Genomic DNA, 13320 nt, shown 5'->3' on the forward strand with positions numbered 1-13320 from the left:
TGTGGAGAGACTGTGAGGAAGGAGAGGCAGTTGAAAGGGCAAAATTGCAGTCAGTTGGATGGGCTGAAGTGTGTCTACTTTAATGTGAGAAGTATCAGGAGCAAGGCTGATGAACTTAGAGCGTGGGTCAGTACATGGGACTACGACGTGGTGGCCATTACAGAGACTTGGCTGTCACAAGGGCAGGAATGGCTGCTGGATATTCTAGGGTTTAGATGTTTCAAAAGGGACAGGGACGGAGGTAAAAGAGGTGGGGGAGTGGCTTTGCTGATCAGGGACTGTCACAGCTGCAGAAAGGGTGGACGTCCTGGAGGGATTGTCTACTGAGTCAGTGTGGGTTGAAGTCAGAAACAGGAAGGGAGCGATCACTCTGTTGGGAGTATTCCACAGACCCTCCTAGTAGCAGCAGAGACACTGAGGAGCAGATCGGGAGACAGATTTTGGAGAGGTTCAAAAATAATAGGGTTGTTGTCATGGGTGATTTCAACTTCCCTAATATTGATTGGCACCTCCTTAGTGTAAAGGGGATAGATGGGACAGAGTTTGTTCTGTGTTTTCAGGAAGGATTCCTGACACAGTATGTGGACAGGCCGACTAGAGGAGAGGCCATACTGGACCTGGTACTAGGCAATGAGCCTGATCAGGTTTCAGATCTCTCGGTGGGAGACCATTTTGGAGACAGTGACCATAACTCCTTGACCTTTACCATAGCCTTGGAGAGAGATAGGAGCAGACGATATGGGAAAGTATTTAACTGGGGGAGGGGGAATTATGATGCAATTAGGCAGGAACTTGGGAGCATAAATTGGGAATAGATGTTCTTGGGGAAGTGGACAACGGAAATGTGGAGGTTGTTTGAGGAACACTTGCTTGGGGTTCCAGATAGGTTTATCCCATTGAGGCAGGGTAAGGATGGTAGAGTGAAGGAACCGTGGTTGACACGAGATGTAGAATATCTTGTCAAGAGGAAGAAAGAAGCTTACCTGAGGCTTAGAAAGCAAGGATCAGACAGGGCTCTGGAGAGTTACAAGGTAACCAGGAAGGAACTTAAGAATGGACTTAGGAGAGCTAGAAGAGGGCATGAGAAGATCTTGGTGAGTAGGATCAAGGAAAACCCCAAGGCGTCCTACACATATGTGAAGAATAGGAGGATGACTAGAGCAAGGGTAGGACAGATCAAGGATAAGAGAGGAAACATGTGCCTGGAGTCGGAAGAGGTAGGGGAGGTCCTTAATGAATACTTTGCTTCTGTATTCACCAGAGAGAGGGAGACCTTGACGTTTGTGAGGATGGCGTACAACAGGCTGATATGCTAGGGCATGTCGACATGAGGAAGAAGGATGTGCTGGAACTTTTGAAAAACATTAGGATTGACAAGTCACTGGGGTCGGACAGGATATATCCAAGGTTATTACGGGAAGCTAGGGAAGAGATTGCTGCACCTTTGGCGATGATCTTTGCATCCTCACTGGCCACAGTAGTGCCAGATGATTGGAGGGTGGCAAATGTTGTTCCTTTGTTTAAGAAAGGAAGTAGGGATAACCCTGGGAATTACAGACCAGTCAGTCTTCAGTGGTGGGCGAATTACTGGAGAAGATTCTTAGAGACAGGATTTATGGGCATTTGGAGAAGCATAGGCTGATTAGGGACAGTCAGCATGGCTTTGTGAGGGGCAGGTTGGGCCTCACGAGCCTGATTGAAACTTGGCTGCGTGGATTCAGAATTGGCTCGCTCATGGAAGACAGAGGGTGGTTGTAGATGGAGCGTATTCTGTCTGGAGGTCAGTGACCAGTGGTGTTCCACAGGGATCTGTTCTGGGACCCCTGCTCTTTGTGATTTTTATAAATGACTTGGATGAGGATGTGGAAGGGTGGATTAGTAAGTTTGCTGATGATACAAAGGTTGGTGGTGTTGTGGATCGTGCAGAAGGTTGCTGTAGATCACAACAGGACATTGATAGGATGCAGAGCTGGGCTGAGAAATGGCAGATGGAGTTCAACCCGGATAAGTGTGAAGTGATTCACTTTGGAAGATCAAATTTGAAGGCAGGATACAGGGTTAAGGGCCTGTACTGTGCTGTGATGTTCTATGTCCTATGTTCTACGTTGATGCGCAGGAGCAGAAATGAGAATGGGGATGGGGATCGGAGCGGGAATGGTGTGGGGAGGGGATCGGGAATGGGGATGGAGACGGGAGCGGGAATGGGGGTGGGGACGGGAGCAGGAATGGGGATGGGGACCGGAGAGGGAATGGGAATGGGGATGGGATCGGGAATGGAGACGGGAGAGGGAATGGGGATGGGGATGGGATCGGGGACGGGGACGGGATCGGGAATGGGGACGGGATCGGGAATGGGGACGGGAGCAGGGACGAGGATAGGATCAGGAGCAGGTTCAGGCCATTGACTCCTCCTGCCTGCCCTCTTGCCCACAGCAGCACTTGCCCCATACACCTTGATTCTAAATGCCGGTGGGACTTACTTCATCAAACCAGATGAGAGGTAGCAGCAGGGTCCGCATCTTCCCCGTCAGTCTGCTCAGAGAAAGGCCAGAGTTTACTTTGCAGCAGCAACAATTTTGTAAATTTTCCAGAATCAGAGCACAACCTGGGAACAGTATTGCCAACTTTATCCTTAAGTTCCTTAGCACATTGCCATAGTTACTAAATAAAAATGATCACAATACTTCACAGGCAACTGACCAATGGTGCAGACAACTGCCCCAATGGTCACACACTCTTCCATCCATTGGGAAAACAATGCAAATTGCAACATGAAATGGAACATTCCCATCCTGAACTGTCAGCTGATTCTCTGGGTCTGCACCCAGTCACTCTCAGTTCTCCCTCTGCAACTTAACATACTTGTTCTTTCACTTTTCCAGATCTGATGAAGGTCATCGACCTGGAACGTTAACTATTTCTCTCTCCACAGATGCTGCCTGACCTGCTGAATATTTCCACATTTTCTGTTTTGTTTTATTTCAGATTTCCAACATCTTCCAATGTTTTACTTTCCACACAGTTTCCTGCTGTTTCCTGTGGAGTTTTTGTGATTGCAGAGCTATTAGCAGTGACATTCCTCGGGCTCAGTGCTCAGTATTCTGTAACATATGTTGTTGATTTCTACTGAAATGTGGGGGCATTTGCAGATGTTTGCAGATGATACAAGTATGAAACTGGAAAAAGTGCAGAAAAGATTTACAAGCATGCTGCCAGGACTTGAGGGACTGAGTTTTAGGGAGAGGTTGGACAGGCTAGGACTTTATTCCTTAGAGACTAGGAGACTGGGAGGTGATCTTACAGAGGCGTATAAAATCATGAGGGGCATAGATAAGGTGAATGCACTCAGTCTTTTTCCCAGGGTTGGGGAATCAAGAACTAGAGGGCACAGATTTAAGGTGAGAGGCGAGAGATTTAATAGAAACTTAAGAGGCAACTTTTTTTACACAAGGGGTGGTGTGTATGTGGAACGAGCTGCCAGAGGAAGTGGTTGAGGCAGGTACAGTAACAACTTTTAAAAGACAGTTGGACAGGTTCATGGATCGGACAGGTTTAGAAGGTTACGGGTCAAATGCTGGCAAATGGGACTAACCATGGACCAGATGGGCTGAAGGACCTGTTTCCCTGCTGTATGGCTCTATGAACTCTAAGAATTGGTTGATAGTGAGGAGCAGAGCTGGCACTGCAGGGAGATAGTGGATGTTTGCCAATGGTCACACAATGGTTAATTCCATTTGTAACTCTTTAGGAAACAAGGCAAATCCCCTGTACAGCAGGATTTCCCCTCCAAATTACATACCATCTGAGCTGGAAATATATCGCTGGTCCTTCATTGTTGTTGGGTCTAAATTCTGGACCTCCCTGTCCACAGCACTGTGGGAGCATCTTCACTGGAAGAACTGCAGTGGTTCAAGAAGGTGAATCATCACCACCAACGAGGACAATAAATGTTGGCCTAGCCAGCCACACCACATTCCAAAAGTGATTAAAAACCACACGGACCTGAGGGAAGTCACTTTTGTTGTTACGATCTAGAACGTGTGCTCTGAATGTGTAATGGATGAGGTTTAACTCTGGCCTTTAAAGTAGAATGTTTGGAGATAAAGGACTTGCATGGCTGTGGGGAAAGATGAATCACCTTACAGTGACCCAGCACACACTGAAAGGGTTGAATGGCTCCTTCACTGCCATAATGATTCTATGATTGGGAAATTAAATTAGTGCTCCAGTGATCTAACAGTTTTAAGATAGTTATGAATGAGGTTAAGTCTGGACCTTGGGTGAAAGTGCTAAATTGAGGAAAGGCATATTACAACATTATTAGGCAGGAGCTGGGGAGAGATGCGGAGCGGCTATTACCAGGCAAGTCGTTTAAAGATCAGCTGATCAGAATTCAGGATTAGCATGTTCCAACAAGGAGGAAAAACAAGGATGGAAAAGTTCGAGAACCTTGGATGATGAGAGATATAAGTTTGTTCAAAAAGAAAAAGGATGTATATGTAAGGTTAAGGAAGCTGAAATCACTCCATCCTGGACAACATCCTGGTGAATCTCCTCTGCACCCTCTCCAGTGCAACCATGTCCTTCCTACAGTGTGGAGATCAGAACTGCATGCTATACTCCAGCTGTGGTCTAACCAATGTTTTATAAAGTTGTACTTTCTGCTCTTGTATTCTCTGCCCCAGCTAGTGAAAGCAAGCATCCTGTGTGCCTTTTTCACCACCTTAACTGCCAACACTGCCACCTTTAGAGATCTATAGACATGTACAGCAAGGTCCCTCTGTTCCTCAACACTCTCTAGGACCCTACCATTCATGGTGTATATCACACCTCAGTAGACCTCCCAGAAAAGGATGAGGTTTCGGGGTACTTGGAAGTTCATGATAAAATGGGCCAAAGCCAGCATGGTTTCCTTCAAGGGAAACCTTGCCTGACACATCTGTTGGAATTCTTTGAGGAAGTAACAGGCAGGGTAGACAAAGGAGAGTCAGTGGATGTTGTTGCTGGTATTGGAGAGGGTCCAGAGGAGGTTTACAGTGATCCTGGGAATGAAAGGGTTAACACATGAGGAATGTCTGATGGCTCTGGGCCTTATTTGCTGGAGTTTAGAAAGATTAGGGGGGGGGGGTGTCTCATTGAAACCTACCGAACATTGAAAGGCCTGGAGAGAGTGGACGTGGAGAGGGTGTTTCCAGTAGTGGGAGAGTCTAATCCAAATTGCCAACTTGCCTTGGATCCCATGGGCTCTAGACAGGTCACCTATGGTCACCCCTATTATCAAAGGCTTTACTGAAGTCCATGTAGACCACATCAACCACACTGCCCTCGAACAGCCAGAGACATTGATACTAATGACACAAGTTTTATTAAAAAAAGAGTAATGAGGTTATGAGACACGAATTTAAGGATCGAGATGGGGAGGGAGAGTTTTAGATTTCTGAATTACTGGGGCAGGTGGGACCTGTACAAATCTGACCAAAACAGGTCTACCATCTTGTGGGGTGCTTTGCTGTTGCTGTTGGGAAGGGTTTAAATGTTACAAAATGCTGGTTAGGCTGCTGTTAAGAGTATTGTCTGTAATTCTGGTCGCCACACTGTAGAAAGGATGTGGTTGTGCTGGAGAGATTGCAGAGGAGATTCACCAGGATGTTGCCTGGTTTGCAGGACTTTTGTTATAGGGAGAGATTGGATCAGCTGGGTTTGATCTCCCTGGAGCGAAGGATGCTGAGGGGGGACCTGTTGGAAGTATATAAAACTGAGAGGCAGAGATAAGGTAGATTGTTAAAATCTTTTCCCCATAGTAGAGATATCAAAAACAAGAGGGCATAGGTTTGAGGTAAGAGAAAGCAGACCTGAGAGGTAAGTATTTTACATAGTTGTTGATATCTGGAACTCGCTGCCAGAGGAGGTGGTGGACTCAGATACAATCACTATATTTAAGGGGCATTTAGACAGACACTTAAATAGGCAAGGCACAGAAATATACAGACCTAATGACAGAAAATAGGATTAGCGTAGGTAGGCAAAAAAGGTCAGCATGGATGTGGTGGGCCGAAGGGCCTGTTCCTGTGATGTACAACTCTGACTGTAATTTGGCAGGGAATGGGACAGGGTAGTTGGAACATTTGGCTGCGTGGGAGAGATGCAGCCAAATGTAGAGAAACTGTCAGTCCAGTGGGCAGAGCAGACATTGGTGTGATAAAGTACGTGGGAGGAACACACTGCTGAACTGCACCTCCTCTCATTCAAGGAATCTGATTCTTTGGGCAGTTGAAGCTGAGTGTTGGATAACATTTGGAAATGTATTACTGCTGTCACAGAGGTATGGTTGAAGAAGGGCAGGGTGGCAATTTGCCATTATTGGGTTGGGAATCTTCAGGTACGATTGGGGCAGATGTATATGACTCAGCCCTCTACACATGACTCAGCCCTCTACACCAATGACTCATGCCTCTACACATGACTCAGCCCTCTACACAGGACTCAGCCCTCTACACCAATGACTCAGCCCTTTACACTGACTCTGCCCTTTACACCGATTTAGCCCTCTACACTGATGACTCAACCCTCTACACCAATGACTCAGCCCTCTACACCAATGACTCAGCCCTCTACACCGATGACACAGCCCTCTACACCGATTTAGCCCTCTACACCGATGACTTAGCCCTCTACACTGACTTAGCCCTCTACACCGATGACTCAGCCCTCTGCACCGATTTAGCCCTCTACACTGACTTAGCCCTCTACATCGATGACTCAGCCCTCTACACCAATTGCCATTTTGTCCCCAATGGACCCTTCTCTTGCTGTAAAATGCTTTGGTATTTTCCTCATTCACTTCTACCACTGATGCTCTGTGCTGTTTGCTGCCCTCCTAACTACCTTTTAACACCTTTCTACAATTTCAGTCCTCCTGTTACACCTCCTCAGTTTTCAGTTCTTTATTGCTCCCAGCTCTCGAGATCCCTGACATTCAGGGTTCCTGGGATGAGATGTCCTTGCCCTTTACACTTACAGAAATGTGTGAGCCTGTGCCCTCATTATCGCACTTTTGAAAATCTACTTGCAAGTATCTGCTCCCAACTTACTTTTGCTAGGTCCTGTCTTATGATATTGACATCAATCATCTCCCAGTATAAGGCCTCAATTTCCAGTTCATCCTCATCCCTTCCATAACTACCTGAAGTTATAGATTTCCTCTCCAAAATGCTGTCACAAACACTCCAACCACTTAGAGGCACAGCACAGAAATGTGCCCATTGTTCCAACACATCTATTCCTACCAAGATGCCTATCCATGCTAATTCCATTTGCCTGCATTAGGCCCATATCCCTCCATTCCTTTCTTATCCAATTACCTGTCCAAATGCCTTTTAAACATAGTAATTGTATCTGCCTCCACCACCACCTCTGGCAGCTCGTTCCATACACTTGTGTAGCGAAATGTGCGCCTCAGATTTCCTTTAAATTTCTCCTCTTACCTTAAAACTTTGCCCTCTAGTTTTAGACACCTCTACCCTGGGAAGAAGACTCTATCTATCCTATCTATGCCCCTCATAATTTAATAAACCTGTATAAGGTCACCCCTCAACCTCCAACGTTCCAGTGAGAACAAACCCAGCCTATCCAATCTCTCCTGTAACTACAGCCTCCATTCCAGGCAACATCCTGGTGAATCTCTTCTGCATGTTCTCAACTGCTACCACAAGGTAGCAACTTACACCTGTAATTTTTGATAACCTTCCTCACTATTGATGATTCCACCTATACTGTGGGGTTAGGGTTATGGGGAAAATAGGTGGTGTTGTAGATAGTGAAGAAAGTCATCAAACACTTCAGGGGGATCTTTATCAGCTGAATAAGTGGGCCGAGGACTGGCAAATGGCTCTCAATCCAGATAAGTACGAGGTGTTGCATTTTGGGAAGTCAAACCAGGAACAGGCCCTTCGGCACACGATGTCTGTGCTGACCAGGAGCCAAATTAAACTAATCCCATCAGCCTGCACATGGTCCATATCCCTCCATTTACTGCCTATTTATGCACCTTTTAAAATACCTCTTAAAGATTGGTATTGGAGAATTCAAGGAAGAGAGCAGTGAAATTCTGGAGCAAGTTACTATTCAGGAGAAGTTATTAGATGTTTTAGTCACTTAAAGGTTGATAAACTCCCCAAGGCCTGATGAGATACATCCCAAGCTGCAGCCACATTATGTTACAACTTTATAAAACCTTGGTTAGGTCTCAGTTAGAGAACTGTATGCAGTTCTAGTCGCCACACTATAGGAAGGGTGTGATTACACTGGAGAGGGTGCAGAAGGCTGCTGTCTAGGATGGAGTATCTCATGTGCTTATTGTGCCCCTCAATTTTGTACACCATTATCAGGCCTCCATCAGCCTCCTCTGCTCCAAGGAAAGCAAACCCAGCCTCTCATAGAATATAGAACATAGAACACTACCGCACACTACGGGCCCATCGGCCCACAATGTTGTGCCGACATTTTATCCTGCTCTAAGATCTATCTAACCCTTCCCTCCCACATAGCCCCCTATTTCGCTATCATTCATGTGTCTATCTAAGAGTCTCTTAAATGTCCCTGATGTACCTGCCCCTACAACCTCTGCCAGCAGTGCATTCCACATACCCACCACTCTCTGTGTAAAAAACTTGCCCCTGACATCCTCCTTATACCTTCTTCCAATCACCTTAAAATTATGGCCCCTTGTGTTAGCCATTGTCACCCTGGGAAAAAGTCTCTGAATGTCCACTCATTCTATGCCTCTTATCATCTTGTACACCTCTATGAAGTCACCTCTCATCCTCCTTTCCAAAGAGAAAAGCCCTAGTTCGCTCAACCTATCCTCATAAGACATGCTCTCCAATCCAGGCAACATCCTGGTAAATCTCCTCTGCACCCTCTCTAAAGCTTCAACATCCTTCCTATAATGGGGCGACCAGAACTGAACACAATACTCCAAGTGTGGTCTGACCAGAGTTCTATAGAGCTGCAACATCACCTTGCGGCTCTTGAACTCAATACCCGACAAATGAAGGCCAACATTCCATACGCCTTCTTAACAACCCTATTGACCTGCATGGTAACTTTGAGGGATCTATGGACGTGGACCCCAAGATCCCTCTGTTCCCCAAACTGCTAAGAGTCCTGCCATTAACCTTGTATTCTGCCTTCGAGTTCGATTTCCCGAAGTGCATCACTTCACAATTATCCGGGTTGAACTCCATCTGCCATTTCTCAGCCCAGCTCTGCATTCCATCAATATCTTGTTGCAATCTACAGCAACCTTCTACACTATCCACAACACCACCAACCTTTATATCATCAGCAAACTTACTAACCCACCCTTCCACATCCTCATCCAAGTCATTTATAAAAATCACAAAGAGCAGGGGTCCCAGAGTAGGTCCCTGCGGAACACCATGACCTCCAGGCAGAATACTCTCCATTTACCACCACCCTCTGTCTTCTATGGGCGAGCCAATTCTGAATCCACACAGCCAAGTTTCCCTGGATCCCATGCCTCCTGACTTTCTGAATAAGCCTTCCAAGAGGAACCTTATCAAATGCCTTACTAAAATCCATGTACACCACATCCACTGCTTGACCTTCATCAATGTGCTTTGTCACATCCTCAAAGAATTCAATCAGGCTCGTGAGGCACGACCTGCCCCTCACAAAGCCATGCTGACTGTCCCTAATCAGCCTCTGATTCTCTAAATGCCCATAAATCCTGTCCCTAAGAATCTTCTCCAGTAATTTGCCCACCACTGAAGTAAGACTGACTGGTCTGTAATTTCCAGGGTTGTCCCTACTTCCTTTCTTAAACAAAGGAACAACATTTGCCACCCTCCAATCATCTGGCACTACTCCTGTGGCCAGTGAGGATGCAAAGATCGTTGCCAAAGGTGCAGCAACCTCTTCCCTCGCTTCCCATAATAACCTTGGATATATCCCGTCCGGCCCCGGTGACTTATCTATCCTAATGTTTTTCAATAGTTCCAGCACATCCTCCTTCCTCACGTCGACATGCCCGAGCATATCAGCCTGTCGTGCGCCATCCTCACAAACGTCAAGGTCTCCCTCTCTCTGGTGGATACTGAAGCAAAGTATTCATTAAGGACCTCCCCTACCTCTTCCGACTCCAGGCACATGTTTCCTCTTTTATCCCTGATCGGTCCTACCCTCACTCTAGTCATCCTCTTTTTCTTTACATACGTGTAGAACGCCTTGGGGTTTTCCTTGATCCTACTCACTAAGGACTTCTCATGCCCCCTTCTAGCTCCCCTAAGTCCATTATTAAGCTCCCTCCTGGCTACCTTGTAACTCTCCAGAGCCCCGTCTGATCCATGCTTTCTAAACCTCAGGTAAGCTTCTTTCTTCCTCTTGACAAGATATTCTACATCTCTTGTCAACCACGGTTCCTTAACTCTACCATCCTTACCTTGCCTCAATGGGACAAACTTATCCAATGGGACAAACCTTTCCTTTATGAGGAGAGATTAAGTAGATTGGACAATGTTCTCTAGAGTTTCTCCAGTTATATTCTGTAGACCTCATCAAAACGTAAAACCTAAAGGACTTCACAGGCTGAATGCAGGGAGGACGATTCTCCTGTTCAGGGTGTATGTGTGTGGGGGGTGGGGAGGTGGTCACCAATTCGATCTAAATGGCCTAATCTTTATTCTGACAAGAAATTCCTCATAGAACATTGAATATAGAACAGTACAGCACAGGAAAAGGCCCTTCATCCCACAATGTCTCTGCTGAACAGGATGCCAATCCCTTCTGCCTGCGCACGATCCCTATACCTCCATTCCCTGCGTATAGAGTTGAACCTGTGAAATTCCCTACCGGAGGACAATGGAAGCTCAGTCATGTTCCTCCAGAATGGATCAATTGAGCTCTGGGTGCAAAGAGAGTCGAGGGGTATATGTCTCATTCTGGAAAATGTCACTGAGACAGTCGATCAGCCATGATCATGAACTTCAGAGCTGGAAGGGCCAGATGGTCTACTGTTTACTTATGCTCCTATTTATAAAACCAAGGATCCTGTATTATTTTAATTGTCCTCTCAACCACTCCTGCCCCTCCAACTTAGGGATGTGTACACCCAGATGTCTCTGTTCCTGCGCACTGGAACTGCCTTTGTTTCTCCTTTTTCTTACCAAATAGAGCACTTCACACTGTGTTGCTGCATCTGCCATTGGTCACCCACTCCACCATCCTCTTGAACCCTACCACTGTCTCTGTCTCTGTTGGGGAGAAGGTAGAGAAGCCTGAAGACCACACACAATGTTTCAGGAACAGCTTCTTCCCATATGTCAGTGATAATAAACCTGATTCTGATCCTCTTTGGTTGTCTCACACTTTTGTTCTATCACATGCAAATTTTGAAATGGTGTCTTCTAATCTCAAGTCTGAGTAATAAACACTGAGAAAAGTTGTCTCAGAACTTCATACTTCCTTCAGCGATTTTGATTGTTTTTGATATCCTGAATAAGCAAAACAAAGTGCAGATACTTTTACAGCAAGTTGTTTGTTGGGGTTCAATGCGGTTTGATCAGGTCAACCTTTGTGTTGGGTTCTGGGTTAGTTGAAGTCATTAGGGCTAAGATCAAGTTTGAGGATTTGCTGTGAAGGATGTGTAGGAGTCCCTTAGTTCAGTCTGTGATTATAACAATTGTCAAAAGCCTACTTTCACCTTCTAGGTGAACAGGAGATAATAAAGTGCCCAATAAATTCACTTACTGTATTCCTTTAGCAGCTTTTAGGAACAGATTTAGTTGTAATTTAATCGAGACGTTCAGAGGGACTCCTGTCATCTGAAAGATGAAAAATCTATTAGACTAAAACATTGTGAACCCAATGGTTATCTGACTTGGTAAATGGTCTCATTAATCAGTGCAACATGAAATTCTTACTGCTTACTGAACCTTAAGGGATGGAAGAGGCCCTTTGACCTGTGGTGGTGTGGAGTCCATCATATAATTTGGGCTTCCTTCAGCAGCGGTGAGTGGAGCTGCCTCTGGGCAGTGGGCTTCAGACCTCCACTCCACCGTGCAGATTCATGTGGTGTCTGGAAGAGCAGTGCTCAAGGTCCAGGACTAAATGAAAGAGAATTTTACCAGCTGACCTAGGAATTTATTTCATGGGTGAGGAGAAGTGGTTCTAGGAAAACCCAACTGAGCAAGTGCCACCTGCTTTCACTGTAAAAACACCTTCTGTCTCTTTGGCTGGGAGTAGACTGGGTGATATTGGACTAGAGTGAACTTGTCTTTTCTGTGACGATGAATCTGTCCACAGGCATGGAACTTTAAAAGCATTGGACCAGACTTTATTGTCCATCCTAAGTGGCTCTGGAGTTTGTTTTCTTTTGAACCAAAGGCCTGGACTTCAATTCAAGCCTTGAGTTTGAATCCCCAATTGCAGCTGGTTGGGTGTAAAGCTGTAAGAATTAAATCTGGAATTAGATATCTGTATCATTCATGGTGAGAGGGAAGCAAACAGAATGTTGCAAAAGCACATCTGATTGTGTCCTTCATGGGAGAAGATTTACTATCCTTGTTCGGTCTGACAACTTTATGACTCCAGACCCATAACTCAACCACCCTCAAGTGCCCAGCACATGCAAGGCCAATATAAACATGAATGCAAAGGCCGGCTTCCAGAGTAGGTGAGCAAAACCTTCCACTCATGGGATGAGGGTCACTGGTAAGGTCCGTATTTATTGCTCATTCCATGTACATCAGATATGTGGTTCAGAAATGGGATATTTGGCTCAAAATTCCAAACAGTGCCACCCATCTTGTACCAAAATCAAAGCCCATTCTTGCTGTGGTGTTGAACTAGTATCGACACAGGACCGAAATTTCCCTTTTGGCCAGGATTATTGGACAGAGGCCGATTCACTATTCATGTAACTTGCTTAAATTGAACGAGGAGATTACCCAGGTGAAACAAATGGTTTGTTGCCTCCAAAGGTGTAGCATGTGCTAATGAGTATAGAAATAGGAAGATAATACAGATGATGTGTGCAGGATGGAGGGCTTCTGGTTTTTGAATTATTGGGATCTGTTCTGGGATAGGGGTGACCTGCACAAGAGGGACAAGTTGCACCTGAACTGGAGGGGAACCAATATCCTTGCAGGGAGCTTTGCTAGGGAGGGTTTAAACCAGTGAGGCAGGAAGTGGGACCCAGAATGACAGTGCAGCAGGAAGAGAGGCTGACTCACATGTAGGAGATAGAACAGGGAAGTCCAGCTGGAGGAGCTGACAGAGACAGGAAGGGAAGCAGGAGAA

At 45.9% G+C, this 13320-nt stretch overlaps 1 protein-coding gene across 1 annotated transcript in view; it reads right to left on the reverse strand.

Moving 5' to 3' along the window:
* The window catches only part of LOC127579213 (scavenger receptor class B member 1-like), a 39852-nt gene that overhangs the window by 5233 nt on the left and 21299 nt on the right, over positions 1-13320 (reverse strand). The window contains exons 9-10 of the mRNA XM_052031819.1: positions 11770-11843; positions 2481-2532 (exon numbers count right to left, since the gene is read on the reverse strand). Coding sequence (XP_051887779.1) covers positions 2481-2532; positions 11770-11843 — 126 coding nt within the window. The remainder of the gene's footprint in view (positions 1-2480; positions 2533-11769; positions 11844-13320) is intronic.

Source organism: Pristis pectinata, chromosome 17 (genome assembly GCF_009764475.1).
Source record: "Pristis pectinata isolate sPriPec2 chromosome 17, sPriPec2.1.pri, whole genome shotgun sequence".
NCBI classification, from domain to species: Eukaryota; Metazoa; Chordata; class Chondrichthyes; order Rhinopristiformes; family Pristidae; genus Pristis; species Pristis pectinata.